Source organism: Pinus tabuliformis, chromosome Q (assembly GCF_031772625.1).
Source record: "Pinus tabuliformis cultivar Carrire ecotype Pingquan chromosome Q, CPIR1, whole genome shotgun sequence".
Classification (NCBI taxonomy): Eukaryota; Viridiplantae; Streptophyta; class Pinopsida; order Pinales; family Pinaceae; genus Pinus; species Pinus tabuliformis.
In genome coordinates, this window is record NC_142296.1 from 41,309,733 (window position 1) to 41,326,946 (window position 17,214).

Here is a 17,214-nt window from a genome sequence, read left to right on the forward strand (position 1 = left end):
CTGCCGAGCTCAACTATGTTGAAATCGTTTCAGCTTCGGTTTCATCTTTCGACTCTACTCCTTTGAGCAGATCTCTCGACATGTATGTGCAATCCCCTTGGCTTGGAGACACTGTTTCTCTGGATCCGTTGCAAGAGACATTTCCTTCCGATGAAGAAATTCTTGAGACTATGTCTTTTGAGGATCCTCCTTGGTTCGATCATCACCATCGTTCCGTGTTTCTCCCAAGCCATGGGGCCATGATTGCTTGTCTAGATATATTTGCTTCCTGTATTCCTTCTCAGCCACTTCAGACATCCGTCTTGATTCATGAGGTTTTTTCTTAGGGAAATATGGGGAATATTATGCAAACCATGCCTATCGACATCTCTGTTAAACCAGGGATTGTTGAAAATATTTACATTGGAGTTACTTGTTCTCCAGACGAGATTCAGCTTTACACCAACCTTTTCTGTGAGTTTCATGACGTATTCGCATGGTCATATGAAGAAATGCCCGGTATTGATTCCAGTATTGTGGTACACGAGATACCTACGTACCCTGGTGCAAAGCCAACTCGACAACGTTTATGCCTCATGCATCCGAGAAAAGCCATGGCCATCAAAGGAGAAGTTGAAAAAATTCTCAAGGCAGGGTTTCTTTATCCTATCCCACTGACAGAATGGGTATCTAACATTGTCCATGTGAGCAAAAAGCAGGGCACTATTAGGGTTTGTGTTGATTATCGTGACATCAATCACGCATGTTCGAAAGATAACTATCCTACTCCCTTCATTGACCAACTTATCAACGATTGTGCTGGGAGTGAGATATTCTCTTTTATGGATGGCTTTTCTGGTTACAACCAGATCAATATTTTGCCTGCCAATCAACACAAAACCGCCTTCATCTGCCCGTGGGGTACTTTTGCTTACAAAAAGCTCCCTTTTGGCCTAAAAAATGTCGGTGCCACTTTCCAGTGAGCAATGTCCTATGCTTTTCATGACATCTGTCACATTGTTCAGCCGTATCTGGATGATCTTCTAGCTCATTCAGCTAAATGCTCTGACCATCCGAACCACCTCCACGAGATTTTTCTTTGTTGTAAACATTACCGTATTCGTCTTAATCTGCATAAGTGTGTCTTTTGCGTCGAATCCGACAAACTCCTTGGGTTTTTCATTTCTAAAGAGGGCATTCGTCTCGATCCCCTCAAGGTCGAAGCTATACTAAATCTCCCGCCTCCTGCTTCTTTGCATCAGTTGCAGAGTTTGCAGGGAAAAGCCAATTTCCTACGTCGTTTTATCCCTAACTACGTCGAGATTGCTAAAGGTTACACACATCTCCTTAAGCGTGACACTCCATTTATTTGGGATGACATCACCCAAAGGTCATTCGAGCAACTCAACATGCTTCTTGTTTCTACTCCTTTGTTGCATCCACCCGACTATCATCATGACTATTCGCTTTATCTAGTTGCCGCTGATAGTACTATTGGTATGGTTTTGGTTCAAGATGAAGACGATGGTTCCAAGCACGTTATCTATTATCTTAGCTGCAACCTTCTCGACACTGAGACTCATTATGCTTATGTCGAGAAGCTCGCCTTGGCAGCTATCCAAGCTGTCCAACGCTTTCATCATTATATTTTGTTGCGTACGATGACCGTGATTTCAGATTGCAACCCGATGACATACATTTTGTCACGTCAATTGCTGGGGGGCAAGTACTCGAAATGGATTGTTATCCTTCAAGAGTTTGATTTGGAGTTTACTACTGCCAAGTCTAAAAAATCGTTGGTCTTCATTGAGTTGATTTGCTCGTTACAGTCTGCTTCCGCTCCCTCTCGAATAGAGGACCACATTCTGGATGACACACTTTTCTTGATCAGTACCCTCGATCCCTAGTATAGTGACATTATTGTCTACCTCCAGATGTCTTCCTTCCATCCTGATTTGTTTAAGGATGCTCAGCGACGAATTCGTCACCATTCTTAGCCTTATCGTATTGTTGGAGACACTTTATACCGTCTCAGCGTTGATTCAGTTCTTCGTCGTTGTCTAACTTTCGAGGAAGCTGAAAGAGTCTTGAATGACTGCCACTCTGGCATGTGTGGTGGTCATATGTCTAGTTATGCTACTGCCCAAAAAATCCTTCGTGCTGGTTACTTTTGGCCCTCCATTTTTAAAGACTTCATTCTGGCTATCCGTTCCTGTCACGTGTGCCAAATTTACCAGCGGAAGATGCGTGCGCCACCTTCCCTTTTGCATCCTGTCATTACCATAGGCCCTTTTGCTAAATGGGGCATTGATTTTATGACCTGTAACCCTCGCTCGACCAGGGGGCATGGGTATATCATCGTTATCGTTGATTATTTTACAAAATGGGTCGAAGCGATGCCTACATTGTCCAACAACGGTAAGACAGCTGCACAATTCATATTCAATCATGTGATTACCTGGTTCGAAGTCCCTCAGGCTATAGTCCCTGATCATGGTTCCCATTTCCGTGGTTATATGATGACTGAGTTGACAACCCAATTAGGCTTGCGTCATGATAGTTCGATGCCTTATTACCCTCAGGCCAATGGCCATGTCGAAGCTGTCAACGAGGAGTTGGTAACTATGCTTCAGCGTACCATCGGAATGCATAAGTCCAACTGGAATTTAATGTTGTTTTCTGCCCTATGGACCTACCATACCTCGGTTAAAGATGCGACCAGATTCACACCATTTCAATTGGTTTATGTGCTGGAAGCTACACTCCCAATTGAATGTGAAATCCCTTCTCTCAAATTAGCTTTCGAATTGCTTCCGAATACTACTCCGATGAAAGAACACCTTCTTTATCTAGAACAGTTGGACGAGACTCGTCGGCTTGCTTCTTTAGTTATTGAAGCACAAAAGAAGAGAGTCAAGACTCACTTTGATCAGACAGTCAATCCACGTTCCTTCACGGAGGGAGATTTAGTCCTACTATATGATCAAGCTAATGACAAGCTGTGGGTGGGAAAATTAGAACCCATGTGGCATGGGCCCTATATCGTCAAATGAGTATTCCAAAAAGGGGCTTATGAGCTAATTGATTACGAAGGTAACCCTTTGGATAAACCCCGGAATGGGCTTTATCTTAAGAAATACTATGCATGAGTCTTTCGTGCATTGCTATGTACATAAGTGTGTTTTTCATTTTGTACATGTTTGGCTTGGTGTGTAAGCATTTTACGCTTATTATGTCCTTTTTACTTCTTGTGCAGATGTCTGTCGCACCTTATATTGGTTTCGCTGATGGTGCCTATCGCAGTACCCAGAATCTTTCCTCCGCGGCATGGGTTATCTATGATCCTCACAGTGAGTTAGTGGATCTTCAAGGTGTTTGTCTAGGGTGTACCACAAACAGTGTCATTCAATATAGTGCCGTCATTGAATTATTGGCTGAGGCTGTTGACCTCAATATTCATGCATTGATTGTGAATCTGGACTCCCAGCTTGTTGTTCTTCAACTTAATGGGCATTATTCCGTGAGAAATCTTCAAATTTTAAGGTTGTATTTACGGGTTCGCTTACTGGAAAGGAATTTTGATTATATCACATATCGACACATTACTAGAAGGACAAATATGTTATATGATGCATTGGCGAATCAAGTATTAGATAGACATTTGCACAATTTATAAAAAATCATAAGCAAGCATTCATACACAATAAGTAGATACAGTAAAACATAGATAGATTTATATCGTGTGTTGCACACCATGGCGCTCAAAATATATATATATATGTCCAAAAAATATGTGTGTTTAGTTACATCGTGAGACACGTGTCTCTCAAAAATATGCAGAAAAGAAACCTAGAAGTCTACTATGCATTATTCTCTCTATAACAGACTACAACTCGGACCACGCGTCGAAGTAGTCGGTGTATCCTGTTCAACACACCCACGGTGTGTCGCTGGTACTACCTGGGAATCTCCTTGAACCCTCTGTATTTTGGGATCCCCTCAGTCAATACCTCTAGGTTACGGGCTATTTCCTCCTCAGCATCTCCACCCGGAGGTGGTAAGTCAATCTCTCTGGCAGCCCTCCAGGCAGTAGGAGCGAGACCTACTGGTCTCTTAGGACCAACATCTGCAAAGAATTGAACATAATAATTAGGGCATGTATATTTAAAATCCAAAAACAACAAAAAATTACAAAAAAATTTCGGTCAAGTTAAGTCTTTTGCCTCTCTCGTCCCACTATTCACCTGGTGGAAGTAGCATATCTAGATTGCCCCTAAAGTCCATCCCAATGTATGACCAATCCTTGACTATTACTTGTTGGAATTTCATCCACTCAACAAATTCTGAACCCCATGATGTAGGCTATCCACTACCTCCTCGTGGCATCACGAGCACCCATCGAGTTATATGTGTCTGTTGTTGCCCTGGCCATACCACCATCACGTCCTGTCTCTGGAGAATTGGTATTCGTTCCAACATAAGCGGTATTAAGATTGAGCCGTAGCCAAATTGTTTTACCTCCCCCTGATGGCACTTGGTCAGTTGTCTCTACCCAGTTAAACATAGTAGGGATCAAGTAATCTTGGGCTAACCGTAATTGAGTCTTGGCCGCCTTGTGTTGGGCTTGGGAGCCAGCTGCTCTGGTTATGTTAAAAAGAAATACCCGTAGTGACAAATCATTAATAGTGACAATTTGTAGCTTGTGTTATAAAATTATATATTACGGAGCAATGGAACACATAAATATTGCATAAATATAAACACAGAAAATGCATAAAACAAGAGAGATACAAATATACATGGTTCACCCAGTTTGGGCTACGTCCATCTTGAATAGCCAGTCCTTCCTTTCTATTATCCAGCAAAATGAAGAGACACAACCTACAGCAGATCCGCTGTAATATCCTCTGTTTTCTCTCACAGTCTCACCTCTCTGTTTCTTGCTCATAGAATACACATCTATTACACAGCCTCAAATACAATGCCCTCATACAAAGAGAGGGGTTGCCTTCTAGGGCAAAAAACCCTAAACTAAACATAAGTTCTACCGTCAGATCATCCACCTAATGAACGGCCTAGATTGACTAGAAATTACTATACTTTTACAAGGCAATTTTGCATCTATTTTTAGCTTTGGGGGTGCTGCCCCCGAGCCTTCGCCGGGGGACCGCTAGCTGCCGAACCCCCGCGGGGGGGACAAGTCCCCCCCCCCCCCCCCCCCCCCCGCATAGAGGGGTGTACAAACTTCCTGGGGTATACATCCGGCTAAAACAAAGACCTCTGAACAATCATGCTCCACAAACAACAATCTCCCACTTGGAGAATTATTGTAGCAACTCCACCACTGCTTCATTTGCTGGACAATGGCTCCTCTTTGGACCTGGCTATTTCTCATCTTCATCATCATCCTTGAAGACCAATTGAAACTGAGCATATTCTCAGTTTCTCCCTGGTTACAACTTTTGTTAGCATATCTGTAGGATTCTGGCTAGTGTGTATCTTTTCCAGCTTCAACTCTCCATCTTCCAACATCGATCGTATGAAATGGTACTTGAGTTGTATGTGTTTAGTCCTAGAATGAAATGTTGAGTTCTTTGCAAGATGAATGGCACTTTGGCTATCACTGTATAATGTGCCCATATCATGCTCCTTACCCAATTCACCCATAAACCTTTGTAACCAAGTCATTTCTTTACTAGCCTCTGTAGCAGCAACATACTCTGCTTCTGTTGTTGAAAGTGCAACAACACTTTGGATTTTTGAAACCAAAATGACAGTTGTTCCACCAACAGTAAATACATATCTTGTAGTGCTCCTCTTGCTATCTCTGTCACCTGCCATATTTGCATCAACATATCCTTGTAGAGAAATGTTTGCACCACCAAAGCATAATGCTTGATTTGTGGTACCTTTCAAATATCTGAGAATCCATTTCACTGCCATCCAATCTTCCTTTCCTGGATTGTTCATGTACCTGCTTACAACTCCCACTACATGTGCAATATCAGGCCTTGTGCAGACCATTGCATACATTAAGCTTCCAACTGCTGATGCATATGGAACTTTATACATATAATCCGTGTCTTCTTGGGTCCTTGGGCACATTTCCTTACTAAGTTTGAAATGGCTAGCAAAAGGTGTACTAACTAGTTTTACATTGTGCATATTAAATCTTTTCAACACCTTTTGTATGTACTCATTCTGAGACAATGTTAATTTGAAATTTTTCCTGTCTCTAGTGATTCTCATACCAAGGATTTGTTTTGCAGCTCCAAAATCCTTCATTGGAAATGAATTTGCCAATTTTATTTTGAGCACATTTATTTCCTACATGTTAGACCCTGCAACAATCATGTCATCTACATACAATAACAATATAATATAGCTGCCATCATTTTTCCTTTTTAGATAAACACAATGATCAGAGTGACATCTAGTATAACCTTGTTTAGACATAAACTTGTCAAATTTTAGATACCACTACCTTGGAGCCTGTTTTAAGCCATACAAGCTCTTCTTCAACCTGCACACTAGTTTCTCCTTCCCTTTCACTTCATATCCTTATGGTTGCTACATATATATCTCTTCCTCCAAATCCCCATGGAGAAAGGTTGTCTTTACATCTAACTGCTCAAGATGCAAATCTTCAACTGCCACTAAACTTAAAATAGTTTTGATTGAAGTCATTTTAACAACAGGAGAAAATATTTCATCAAAATCAATACCTTTCTTCTGTGCAAACCCCTTCACCACAAGTCTAGCTTTGTACCTCTGTTTTCCTCCATCTTCTTCCTTCAGCCTGTAAACCCATTTATTCTACAATGTAGTTTTACCTGCAGGCAACCTGACTAAGTCCCAAGTCTGGTTATGCATTAAGGAGTCCATCTCTTCTTCCATGGCTACCTCCCACTTCTTCCTACTTTCAACCTGCATTGCTTCTTCATAACATTCGGGTTCACCAGAATCAGTCAACAATAAATAATATAATGAAGGAGAGTATCGTTCAGGGGGTCTACTTATCCTGGTAGATCTTCTAACACCACTTTCAGGTGTTTGGGGTGCCTGTTGCTGTTGTGGTGGTTGTTGCTGTTGTGGTTGTTGATTATTATTATTTTCAGGCACCTTTACTTTTTCAGTGATTTCATCAAGAACTGCGTATTCTTTGTTTTCTTTTTCCTGTTTCTTTTCCTGCAACTGATTCTTATACAAGACCTTTTCATTGAATATTACATCTCTGCTCCTAATGATTTTGTGATTTTCATAATCATATAAGCGATAACCAAAATCATTAACACCATATCCAATAAAGGTACATTTCTTTGACTTTGCCTCAAGCTTTGTTCTATTTTCTTTATCAATATGGACAAAGGCCTCACAACCAAAAGGCTTTAAAAAGGAGAAGTTTATCTTTTTACCTATCCATGCTTCCTCCAGAACACCACCATCCAAGGAACTTGAAGGCCCTCTGTTTATTAGATAAACAGTAGTATCTACAACATCTGCCCAAAACTGTAAAGGCAATCCTGCATGCAATCTCATGCACCTTGCACGCTCCATGATTGTTCTGTTCATCCTTTATGACACACCATTTTCTTGTGGTGTTCTCGGAACTATCTTCTCTCTGCGAATTCCATGCTCTGAACAGTACCTATCAAACTCTTTGCTGCAATATTCACCTCCATTGTCTGATCTAAGACACTTCAATCTCTTTCATGTCTCAATCTCAACCAAAGCTTTCCATTTCTTGAAAGTATCAAATACATCATATTTATTCTTAATACAATAAATCCAAGTTTTTCTAGTTGCATCATCAATAAAAGTAACATAATAATGAGAGCCACCGAGAGATGATACCTGAGCAGGTCCCCATAAATTTGTATGCACAAGCTCTAATTTTTCATTCTTCTTTTCTTTCCCAACTCTGAGAAATCTGACTCTCTTCTGTTTTCCATAAACGAAATTCTCACAGAAGTCCAAATCAACATTCTTCAAACTCGGCAACAAATTCCTTGAGTGAAGAATCTTCATCCCCTTTTCACTCATGTGTCTGAGCCTATGATGCCATAATGTCGCATCTACTCCTTTGGAAGTTAAAGCATTAACAGAGTTAGAAATACCATTGCATAAATACAATGTACCAACCTTTTCGCCTTTTGCTATTACCAGGGCTCCTTTGGTGACCTTCCAAGCTTTATCTGTGAAAGTTGTCACACAACCTTCACCACCTAACTACCCTATTGAAATCAAATTTTTCTTTAGATATGGAACATGCCTTACCTCCTTTAGTATCCATTGGTTTCCATTCTGCTGTTTTACAAGAACCTTACCCATTCCAACAATTTTACAGGGTTTATTATCACCCAAACGAACTTGTCCAAAATTGATGCAGGACCAACCTGCAATACCCAGAATCTTTTTCTATCCTGCACATCAACATGCATCTCAGCATAAAAATTTTAATACCATGCAAATTCATCCCCTGCCATTATCATTGCGGAAACTATCTTCCACATATGTTTCAGCTCCATAACCCAGTAATCAATCTTTTCATTCATTTAAACACATACTTTAGTTGGCACAATGCGCCCATCATCTCAGAATACAATAAAACAAAATGCGCCTTAAACTGGCAAATTAATACCCCTATCTATTTCAAAACGCTGCATCGATTTTCATCACTTCTGCAAAGGCAATTCTTAGTCGGAGGATTCCGCCTCTGCAATTGATCATTCTTTTCAATATTACAATAGATCTACCTACATTAAATATGGATGTGCTTACCATGCATATCTATGCAAACTCGAGTGTGCCCTCTCCAACGCTCTCACACCTCCATCTCAACTTTCGGTCTGCCCATTTCATATGTACACAGAGTTTGATTAAAGTCAATATCAATTCATTCGACACATCTATCGACTTAACAATAGTGGATTTTTCCAACAAGGCCAGAGTATTTCCCCTTCTCCATCCAGCCTACATAACTCAGGCTTAAAAAAAAAAGGTGTTGGGGCTCACAGTTAACGTTTCAACCATATTTTATTTTGATTAAAAGAAAATCAAAGTTCCACAATCTACTCAGAAAATTTACATACCTTCTGTTTCACTGAAAGAGCGCAGACCTCCGTGTTAACCCAATTTCATAGTTCTATTTACAGTGTTGATTCTCAACTCAATTGCATTTCACTTAACATTCCGTCAAATTCAAGGATTTCTTCCATTGACCTTTCTGCTCTACGTTTTTTTTAATAACACAATGACAATCGACCTTTGGAACCACGCCTTTCCTGATGTTGTGGATTGGCTCCACGATTTTAATTATAAACAACTGATTTAACAACGCACCAACGCACCATAATTACTCAGATTTTAATTACTTGTATCCACTCCTGCAAAACAAAACTCTTTCAAAACAAATCATTCCCACTCGATCTCTACGTTCCGTTTTGTTCCCTCAACAGTACCAACAGATCTATAAAATTCGATTTCTATATTCTCAATTGGATTCCACGCTATATATAACACAATTCCACTTCTTTTCAATCAATCCAACATTACGGAGTAAATGAATTCAAAACCTGCGCTTTCAACATAGATTAAATCACCACCAAATTCATTAATTTTAATGTCAGGCATAAATCAGATCCATTTAATTTAAAACAGGTCGAAGCATAGTTCTATCAATGTCGACTCATATAAATGATGCCACTTCATACCACTACACAGACAACCATTCTATATTGTAAATTCATACAATTTCAAATATATTGATTTCAGTTTCACGTGTATACAACTTCAATAGCTTAATTCACATAATATGTCGACTTTTATCATTGGACCGCAGACCAACACATTAACAATAATAATTCACCATTTATTCATACCCAATCCAGTGAAATTGACATTGACTATGCAGATCGAACTATCAAATCCATACAAAGTATAATTCATCCAGTTGTCTCTGAATTCATAACACCTCCAATTTTAATGTGCATAATTCATTCCCAGTTTCAGAATTTAACAGCCAATATATATATAATCTGAACAAAACAAATTTACTTACAAACTTCCTCTTGCCTTGGCCAGATCTTTCATTTCTGTGGCCCTTTACAATTGCTGAAGGCTTACAGCCTTGTTGTTCAAGCCTACTCTCAATCTCACACTCACTCACAATCTCAATGTCTCCTTATCCTCTCAAAAACCCCTCATATTTATACATAGATAATGCATTTAATTCACTCAAAATATCTCTCCACCTAATCCTCAACTAATCTATATTTTAGGTGTGGACTCAACAAAGTCCTATACATAGAATTCCTAATCTCTAATTTTGCTCCTAAACTATTTCTCTCATATCCTTTTAATCAATAAAAGAATATTTACAAAATCCTCACTTTTCCAAATTATCTCCTATTTATTAAAAAATAACAAATTAATTAATAAAATAATAAAAATGTCACGCCCCCCTTTTATCACATATTTACAAATGAAAAATGGCCTTGATGCTCCTGCATTAGACACCCAACGTTAAAATTCATCATGATCGCCTGATCATGTGTTCGGATCTGTGTATGCCTGGATCCCATATTTTGTGCTGCACTTTCCACTTGCCGCTGCTTCTTTTTGATGTTCTTCTCCAGGTTTCCACACTTTATGTTGCATTGCTCAACTGGCTGTGCTCTCACAATCTTTTGATGTCTTTCTTTTACTGCTTCTCCTTTGTTTTACTGTTGTTGGCCTCTCCTGGGATTCTTTCATCATCATCCGCCTCACCAGTTCAATTTCTCTATCTAACAGACTTTCTCCAGCATCTTCAATAAAACCTGAATTCACAAAACAATTGTTAGAATAAAAACCATAAGGCTTTAGCGCCCCCATAGATGTTACTGTTGTCAGTGTTTCCTCAGCTGTCACCATAAATGTTGCGGCCTCCCAAACTTCATGTCCCTCTGCAACATTCCTTTGCTCATCACCTGCAATTTCATCTGCAATTTCTTTCTCTGGTTCCAGCAAACATTTCAGCATTTCATCAACATGCTGCAAATTAACTCCAGCATAACTTCCATCTTCCCCTTCGACAATCTTCAGAAATTGTCCAGCATCATCTTGATTGATTTTGGCAATCAAATCAAGTTCTTTCACCACTGTAGCTTCATCCTCTAACACTGTAGCAGCTCCAAAACTTTGTCCACCAGTCTTCTCTTGGCTATACAAACAAGCCAACTCTTTCTTGTCACCCACGGTAACAAGCCTCTGCTTATGAGACATGATTGTCTCATCTTCTTTTTGCAACTGTTCTCCTCCATCCAAGACAATTCCAAATGATGGACTGTCTTCTTTCTCACCTGTAAACACAATCAAATTGTCAGCATCAAAATCACAAGACCCAACGGTCTCACTTGTAGATTCAGTCATCCGCAGCTCTAAGTCTTCTTCAGGACTCAGAAAATCTATACTGGCTTTCTCCTCAGCTTTCCCTGGCAACACTTCAGTATGTTGCTCTAAGTTCCTTTCCAACTCTTTTGTCAACACATCAGTATGCTGATTTGTATTCACCATGAGACTGTCAGTTAGTCTCTCCTTCTTACCATCATCTATTCCATAACTGTCATTCATGAGAACTTTCATGCCTTGCTTCCTCAGCAAATTATCCTGCACATAAGTCCTTTGTCTCTCCAACTCTCTTCTTTGGAGATCTAGTTTCCTATACAATTCAACAACTTCATTAGGAGTAGAACTTGGAAACTTCACACGATTTTCCATACCTTCACCAGTGCTTGACCAATCATCAACTGGTCCTTCTCTTTCTGCATCAACATCCTGATTAGACTCCTTCATCTTCATCTCCTTCTGAGATCTTGCTATCTCATCATCGATCTGAATAGCCTTCAGATTCAATTCTTCTTGAACAAACTCTAAAGCTTGCTCATCTCCTTGTACTGTACCTGCAAACATACACAACTTGTTAGTTTTAAAACCGCAAGACTTTTCAGTCTTGACTGCTCCCTCCAACACATCCTTCTGAACAAATCTGCGTGTGGAATCTTCAAATTCCATCTCTAGTTCAAGAACTCTAAGTTCCTTTTTCAACAAGGCAATCACAATTTGCCTCAACCTCCTCTGCAATTGTCGCCAAATCATTCTCTTTCCCTTCAGTGGAAAGATCCAACCTCTATTCTGATTTTCCTACTCTTGCAGCCATTCCTCTAGTACCTGCAATTGTACTTTCATTACTGCAATCTCTCTTTCTCTGACCTCATCACTCATCCTACCGCTGTGGCATTCCTCTGAACCTCTTCTCTGATCCTCCATGATCATTTCCTTCATGAGTTTCTCACTCACCATGAGTTGCAATAGCCTTTACGACAGCAATCTCCTTTGCTGCCCCTTACCTCACCAAGCTCTCCTCACTCAGTCTTTTGGTAAGTACTTGGTTCACTGCCTCTGGAACCCTCCGAGCACTCTCTCTGCTCTCTCCAGGCTATCTCTTCAACTCACCTTCTTCTTCAGGACACTGCAATTGTCCTCCTTATTCAGCCTTTAGCTGAATGCCAGGTTCACTGCCATCATCTTCTCTGCAACCATAAACTGCATTTACAAATTTCAAATCAGAAAAATCATCTCACCTCTTAAGATCTTGCATGATCTTTTCCTCCCTGCAATCCTGTTCACTTGTGTAGTTTGCATATCAGATTTAGAAATCTGATCTTCATCATTCATCACACATTCAAAAATACATTTCAGTTCAACAAACCTTCTGTCCTCATTCGGAAAAACAAATATCTTCTATTTCAACAGAGCCAAGCTCTGATACCAAAAATGATGCAGGACCAACCTGCAATACCCAGAATCTTTTTCTATCCTGCACATCAACATGCATCTCAGCATAAAAAATTTAATACCATGCAAATTCACCCCCTGCCATTATCATTGCGGAAACTATCTTCCACATATGTTTCAGCTCCATAACCCAGTAATCAATCTTTTCATTCATTTAAACACATACTTTAGTTGGCACAATGCGCCCATCATCTCAGAATACAATAAAACAAAATGTGCCTTAAACTGGCAAATTAATACCCCTCTCTATTTCAGAACGCTGCATCGATTTTCATCACTTCTGCAAAGAAAATTCTTAGTCAGAGGATTCTGCCTCTGCAATTGATCATTCTTTTCAATATTACAATATATCTGCCTACAGTAAATACAGATGTGCTTACCATGAATATCTATGCAAACTCGAGTGCGCCCTCTCCAACGCTCTCACACCTCCATCTCAACTTTCGGTCTGCCCATTTCATATGTACACAGAGTTTGATTAAAGTCAATATCAATTCATTCGACACATCTATCGACTTAACAATAGTGGATTTTGCCAACAAGGCCAGAGTGTTTCCCATTCTCCATCCGGCCTACATAACTCAGGCTTAAAAAAAACAGGTGTCGGGGCTCACAGTTAACGTTTCAACCATATTTTATTTTGATTAAAAGAAAATCAAAGTTCCATAATCTACTCAGACAATTTACATACCTTCCGTTTCACTGAAAGAGCGCAGACCTCCGTGTTAACCCAATTTCATAGTTCTATTTACAGTGTTGCTTCTCAACTCAATTGCATTTCACTTACCATTCTGTCAAATTCAAGGATTTCTTCCATCGACCCTTCTGCTCTACGTTTGTTTTAATAACACGATGACAATCGACCTTTGGAACCACACCTTTCCTGATGTTGTGGATTGGCTCCACGATTTTAATTATAAACAACTGATTTAACAACGCACCAACGCACCATAATTACTCAGATTTTAATTGCTTGTATCCACTCCTGCAAAACAAAACTCTTTCAAAACAAATCATTCCCACTCGGTCTCTGCATTCTGTTTTGTTCCCTCAACAGTTACAGCAAATCCATAAAAGTCGATTTCCATACTCTCAATTGGATTCCACGCTATATATAACACAATTCCACTTGTTTTCAATCAATCCAAAATTACGGAGTAAATGAATTCAAAACCTGCGCTTTCAACATAGATTAAATCACCACCAAATTCATTAATTTTAATGTCAGGCATAAATCAAATCCATTTAATTTAAAACAGGCTGAAGCACAGTTCTATCAATGTCGACTCATATAAACGATGCCACTCCATACCACTACGCAGACAACCATTCTGTATTGTAAATTCATACAATCTCAAATATATTGATTTCAGTTTCACCTGTATACAGCTTCAATAGCTTGATTCACATAATATGTCGACTTTTATCATTGGACCGCAGACCAACACATTAACAATAATAATTCACCATTTATTCATACCCAATCCAGTGCAATTGACATTGACTATGCAGATCGAACTATCAAATCCATACAAAATATAATTCATCCAGTTGTCTCTGAATTCATAACACCTCCAATTTAAATGTGCATAATTCATTCCCAGTTTCAGAATTTAACAACCAATATATATATAATCTGAACAAAACAAATTTATTTACAAACTTCCTCTCGCCTTGGCCAGATCTTTCATTTCTGTGGCCCTTTACAATTTCTGAAGGCTTATAGCCTTACTGTTCAAGCCTACTCTCAATCTCACACTTACTCACAATCTCAATGTCTCCTTATCCTCTCAAAAACTCCTCATATTTATACATAGACAATGCATTTAATTCACTCAAAATATCTCTCCACCTAATCCTCAACTAATCTATATTTTAGGTGTGGACTCAACAAAGTCCTATACATAGAATTCCTAATCTCTAATTTTGCTCCTAAACTATTTCTCTCATATCCTTTTAATCAATAAAAGAATATTTACAAAATCCTCACTTTTCCAAATTATCTCCTATTTTATTAAAAATAACAAATTAATTAATAAAATAATAAAAATGTCACACCCCCCTTTATCACATATTTACAAATGAAAAATGGCCTTGATGCTCCTGCATCAAAAAACATAGTCATGAAAGTATTTCTTATCAGGTGTGGGATGGAATGAGGCCCCTGAATTTACCACCCAGGAATCAGTGATATTTTCGAAAGAAAGAATCAAAGCATCTTGTAACACCTCACCTGTCATATTTTCTTCATGATTGTTTTCTTGTTGTGCATCTCCTTCTTTTCCCTTCCGAGATCTACAGCCTTTCTTTAGGTGTCCTTTCTTTCCGCATTTCCAGCACACTATCCCCGATCTGGACTTGGATCTGCCTTTCCTTGATTTACTGCGATATCCTAAGCTCTTTCCTCTTTCCATTTTTCTTCTCCTAGACTCTGCACTCAAAGCATTACCTGATGTCTCACCAGAGTTTTTCCGTCGCATTTCCTCGCTAAGGATAGCACCAACAACATCATCAAACTTTAAAGTACTAGATCCAGAGACAGAGTTACTAATGGCCATTACTAAACCATTCCAACTTTCTGGTAATGAGCACAAGAATAACAGAGCTCTAACTTCATCTTCAAAGTTTACCCCTACAGAACTTAACTAACTTGTAACTGTATTAAAATCATTTAAATGATCTGCAATAGATCCACCTTCCGACATCTTCATATTAAATAACCGTTTCATAAGAAATACCTTGTTTGAGGCCGAGGATTTTTCATATTGTTTCGATAACGCCTGAATCAAACCCTCTGTCATTGTTTCCTTTGAAATGTTGAAGGCGACTGACGCAGTGAGGCACAACCGTATTGTTTCGAGTGCCTTTCTATCGAGAAGGTTCCATTGTTCATCTATCATAGTCGTCGGCTTCTTTGTTTTTCCACTCAATGGTAGGTACAGATCATTCTAATATAGATAATCTTCCATCTGCATCTTCCATAGCGAGAAGTTTTGGCCGTTAAATTTCTCGACCCTAAACTTACCATCTTCCGCCATTGCTCCCACTCAAACGAGGAACCCTTATTTCCTGTGAGTTTATCAGCCAAATAGACCTTCGGCTCTAATACTAGTTGTTATAAAATTATATATTACAAAGCAATGGAACACATAAGATATTACATAAATATAAACACAGAAAACTCATAAAACAAGAGAGACACAGATATACGTGGTTCACCCAGTTTGGGCTATGTCCACCCTGAACAGCCAGTCCTTCCTTTCTATTATCCAGCAAAATGAAGAGACACAACCTACAGCAGATCCGCTGTAATATCCTCTATTTTCTCTCACAGTCTCACCTCTCTGTTTCTTGCTCACAGAATACACATCTATTACACAGCCTCAAATACAATGCCCTCATACAAAGAGAGGGGTTGCCTTCTAGGGCAAAAACCCTAAACTAAACATAAGTTCTACCGTCAGAACATCCACCTAATGAACGGCCCAGATTGACTAGAAATTACTATACCTTTACAAGGCAATTTTACATCTATTTTTAGCTTCGGGAGTGCTGCCCCCGAGCCCCCGGACCTCCCAGCCGGGGAGGATCGGCCCCCCCGGACCCCCGCGGGGGGGGACAAGTCCCCCCCCCGCGTGGAGGCGTGTACAAACTTCCTGGGGTATACATCCGGCTAAAACAAAGACCTCTGAACAATCATGCTCCACACACAACAGCTTGCCACTTGTTGATGATTTTCATGCTCCTGGGGGGCACAGTCTTGCGATGAGTGTATCCATAGAGTCTCCAGTAACCCGAGTTCCCACCATGCGGGGAAACTCTCCTCTTCTTGACAATCCAGTCAAAAAGTAGATGTCTGTGGCATCAAATTCAATTTCTTACCCACGGATTATGAACTTGCCTTCATTTGGATTCCATGCTCAGATTAGGTACTCCAGGAGATCTAATTGTGCTCTTAGCAGTGGTGTCAGGAAGAACTTCAGTAACCCACAGTTCCGCAGAATGTTCAGACATTGAGGGTCCGCCATTCCCATCTCATCATCATGGTCATGGGTACGTTCTTGTCATACGAATGCCATTATTTATCCCTGCATGCATAAACATCCCATTGTTAAAAGCCATCCAACCCTTTTCACTATTTAAAACTGATTATAAATGAAGATTTTTGGGTTCTGGCACTCATCGTAGCTATTCTTAAAACAACTACGACTGGCCAATTTGCATAGTTCACAAATTCTTGGGTTTTCGCAGGTGTACATCACTTTCCTGCAATGATCCTGTTTTCTCCCCGTGTAAATTCCTCGGTCGTCATAACCCCAAGGGGGAAACTTGCGACGACCGAGGCAGAAATTTTGTCCAAAAATTTCCTTTAAACCCCGGTCTAAAACATGAAATTGC

General features: G+C 39.7%; 1 protein-coding gene across 1 annotated transcript; it reads left to right on the plus strand.

Moving 5' to 3' along the window:
- The first annotated feature begins 332 nt into the window (after positions 1-332).
- Positions 333-3,655, plus strand: LOC149218185 (uncharacterized). The gene is made up of 4 exons (XM_089386499.1): positions 333-710; positions 1,005-1,646; positions 2,562-2,980; positions 3,283-3,655. Exons 1-4 carry the CDS (start codon positions 333-335, stop codon positions 3,653-3,655), a joined length of 1,812 nt encoding a protein of 603 aa, XP_089242625.1.
- Positions 3,656-17,214: the final 13,559 nt, after the last annotated feature.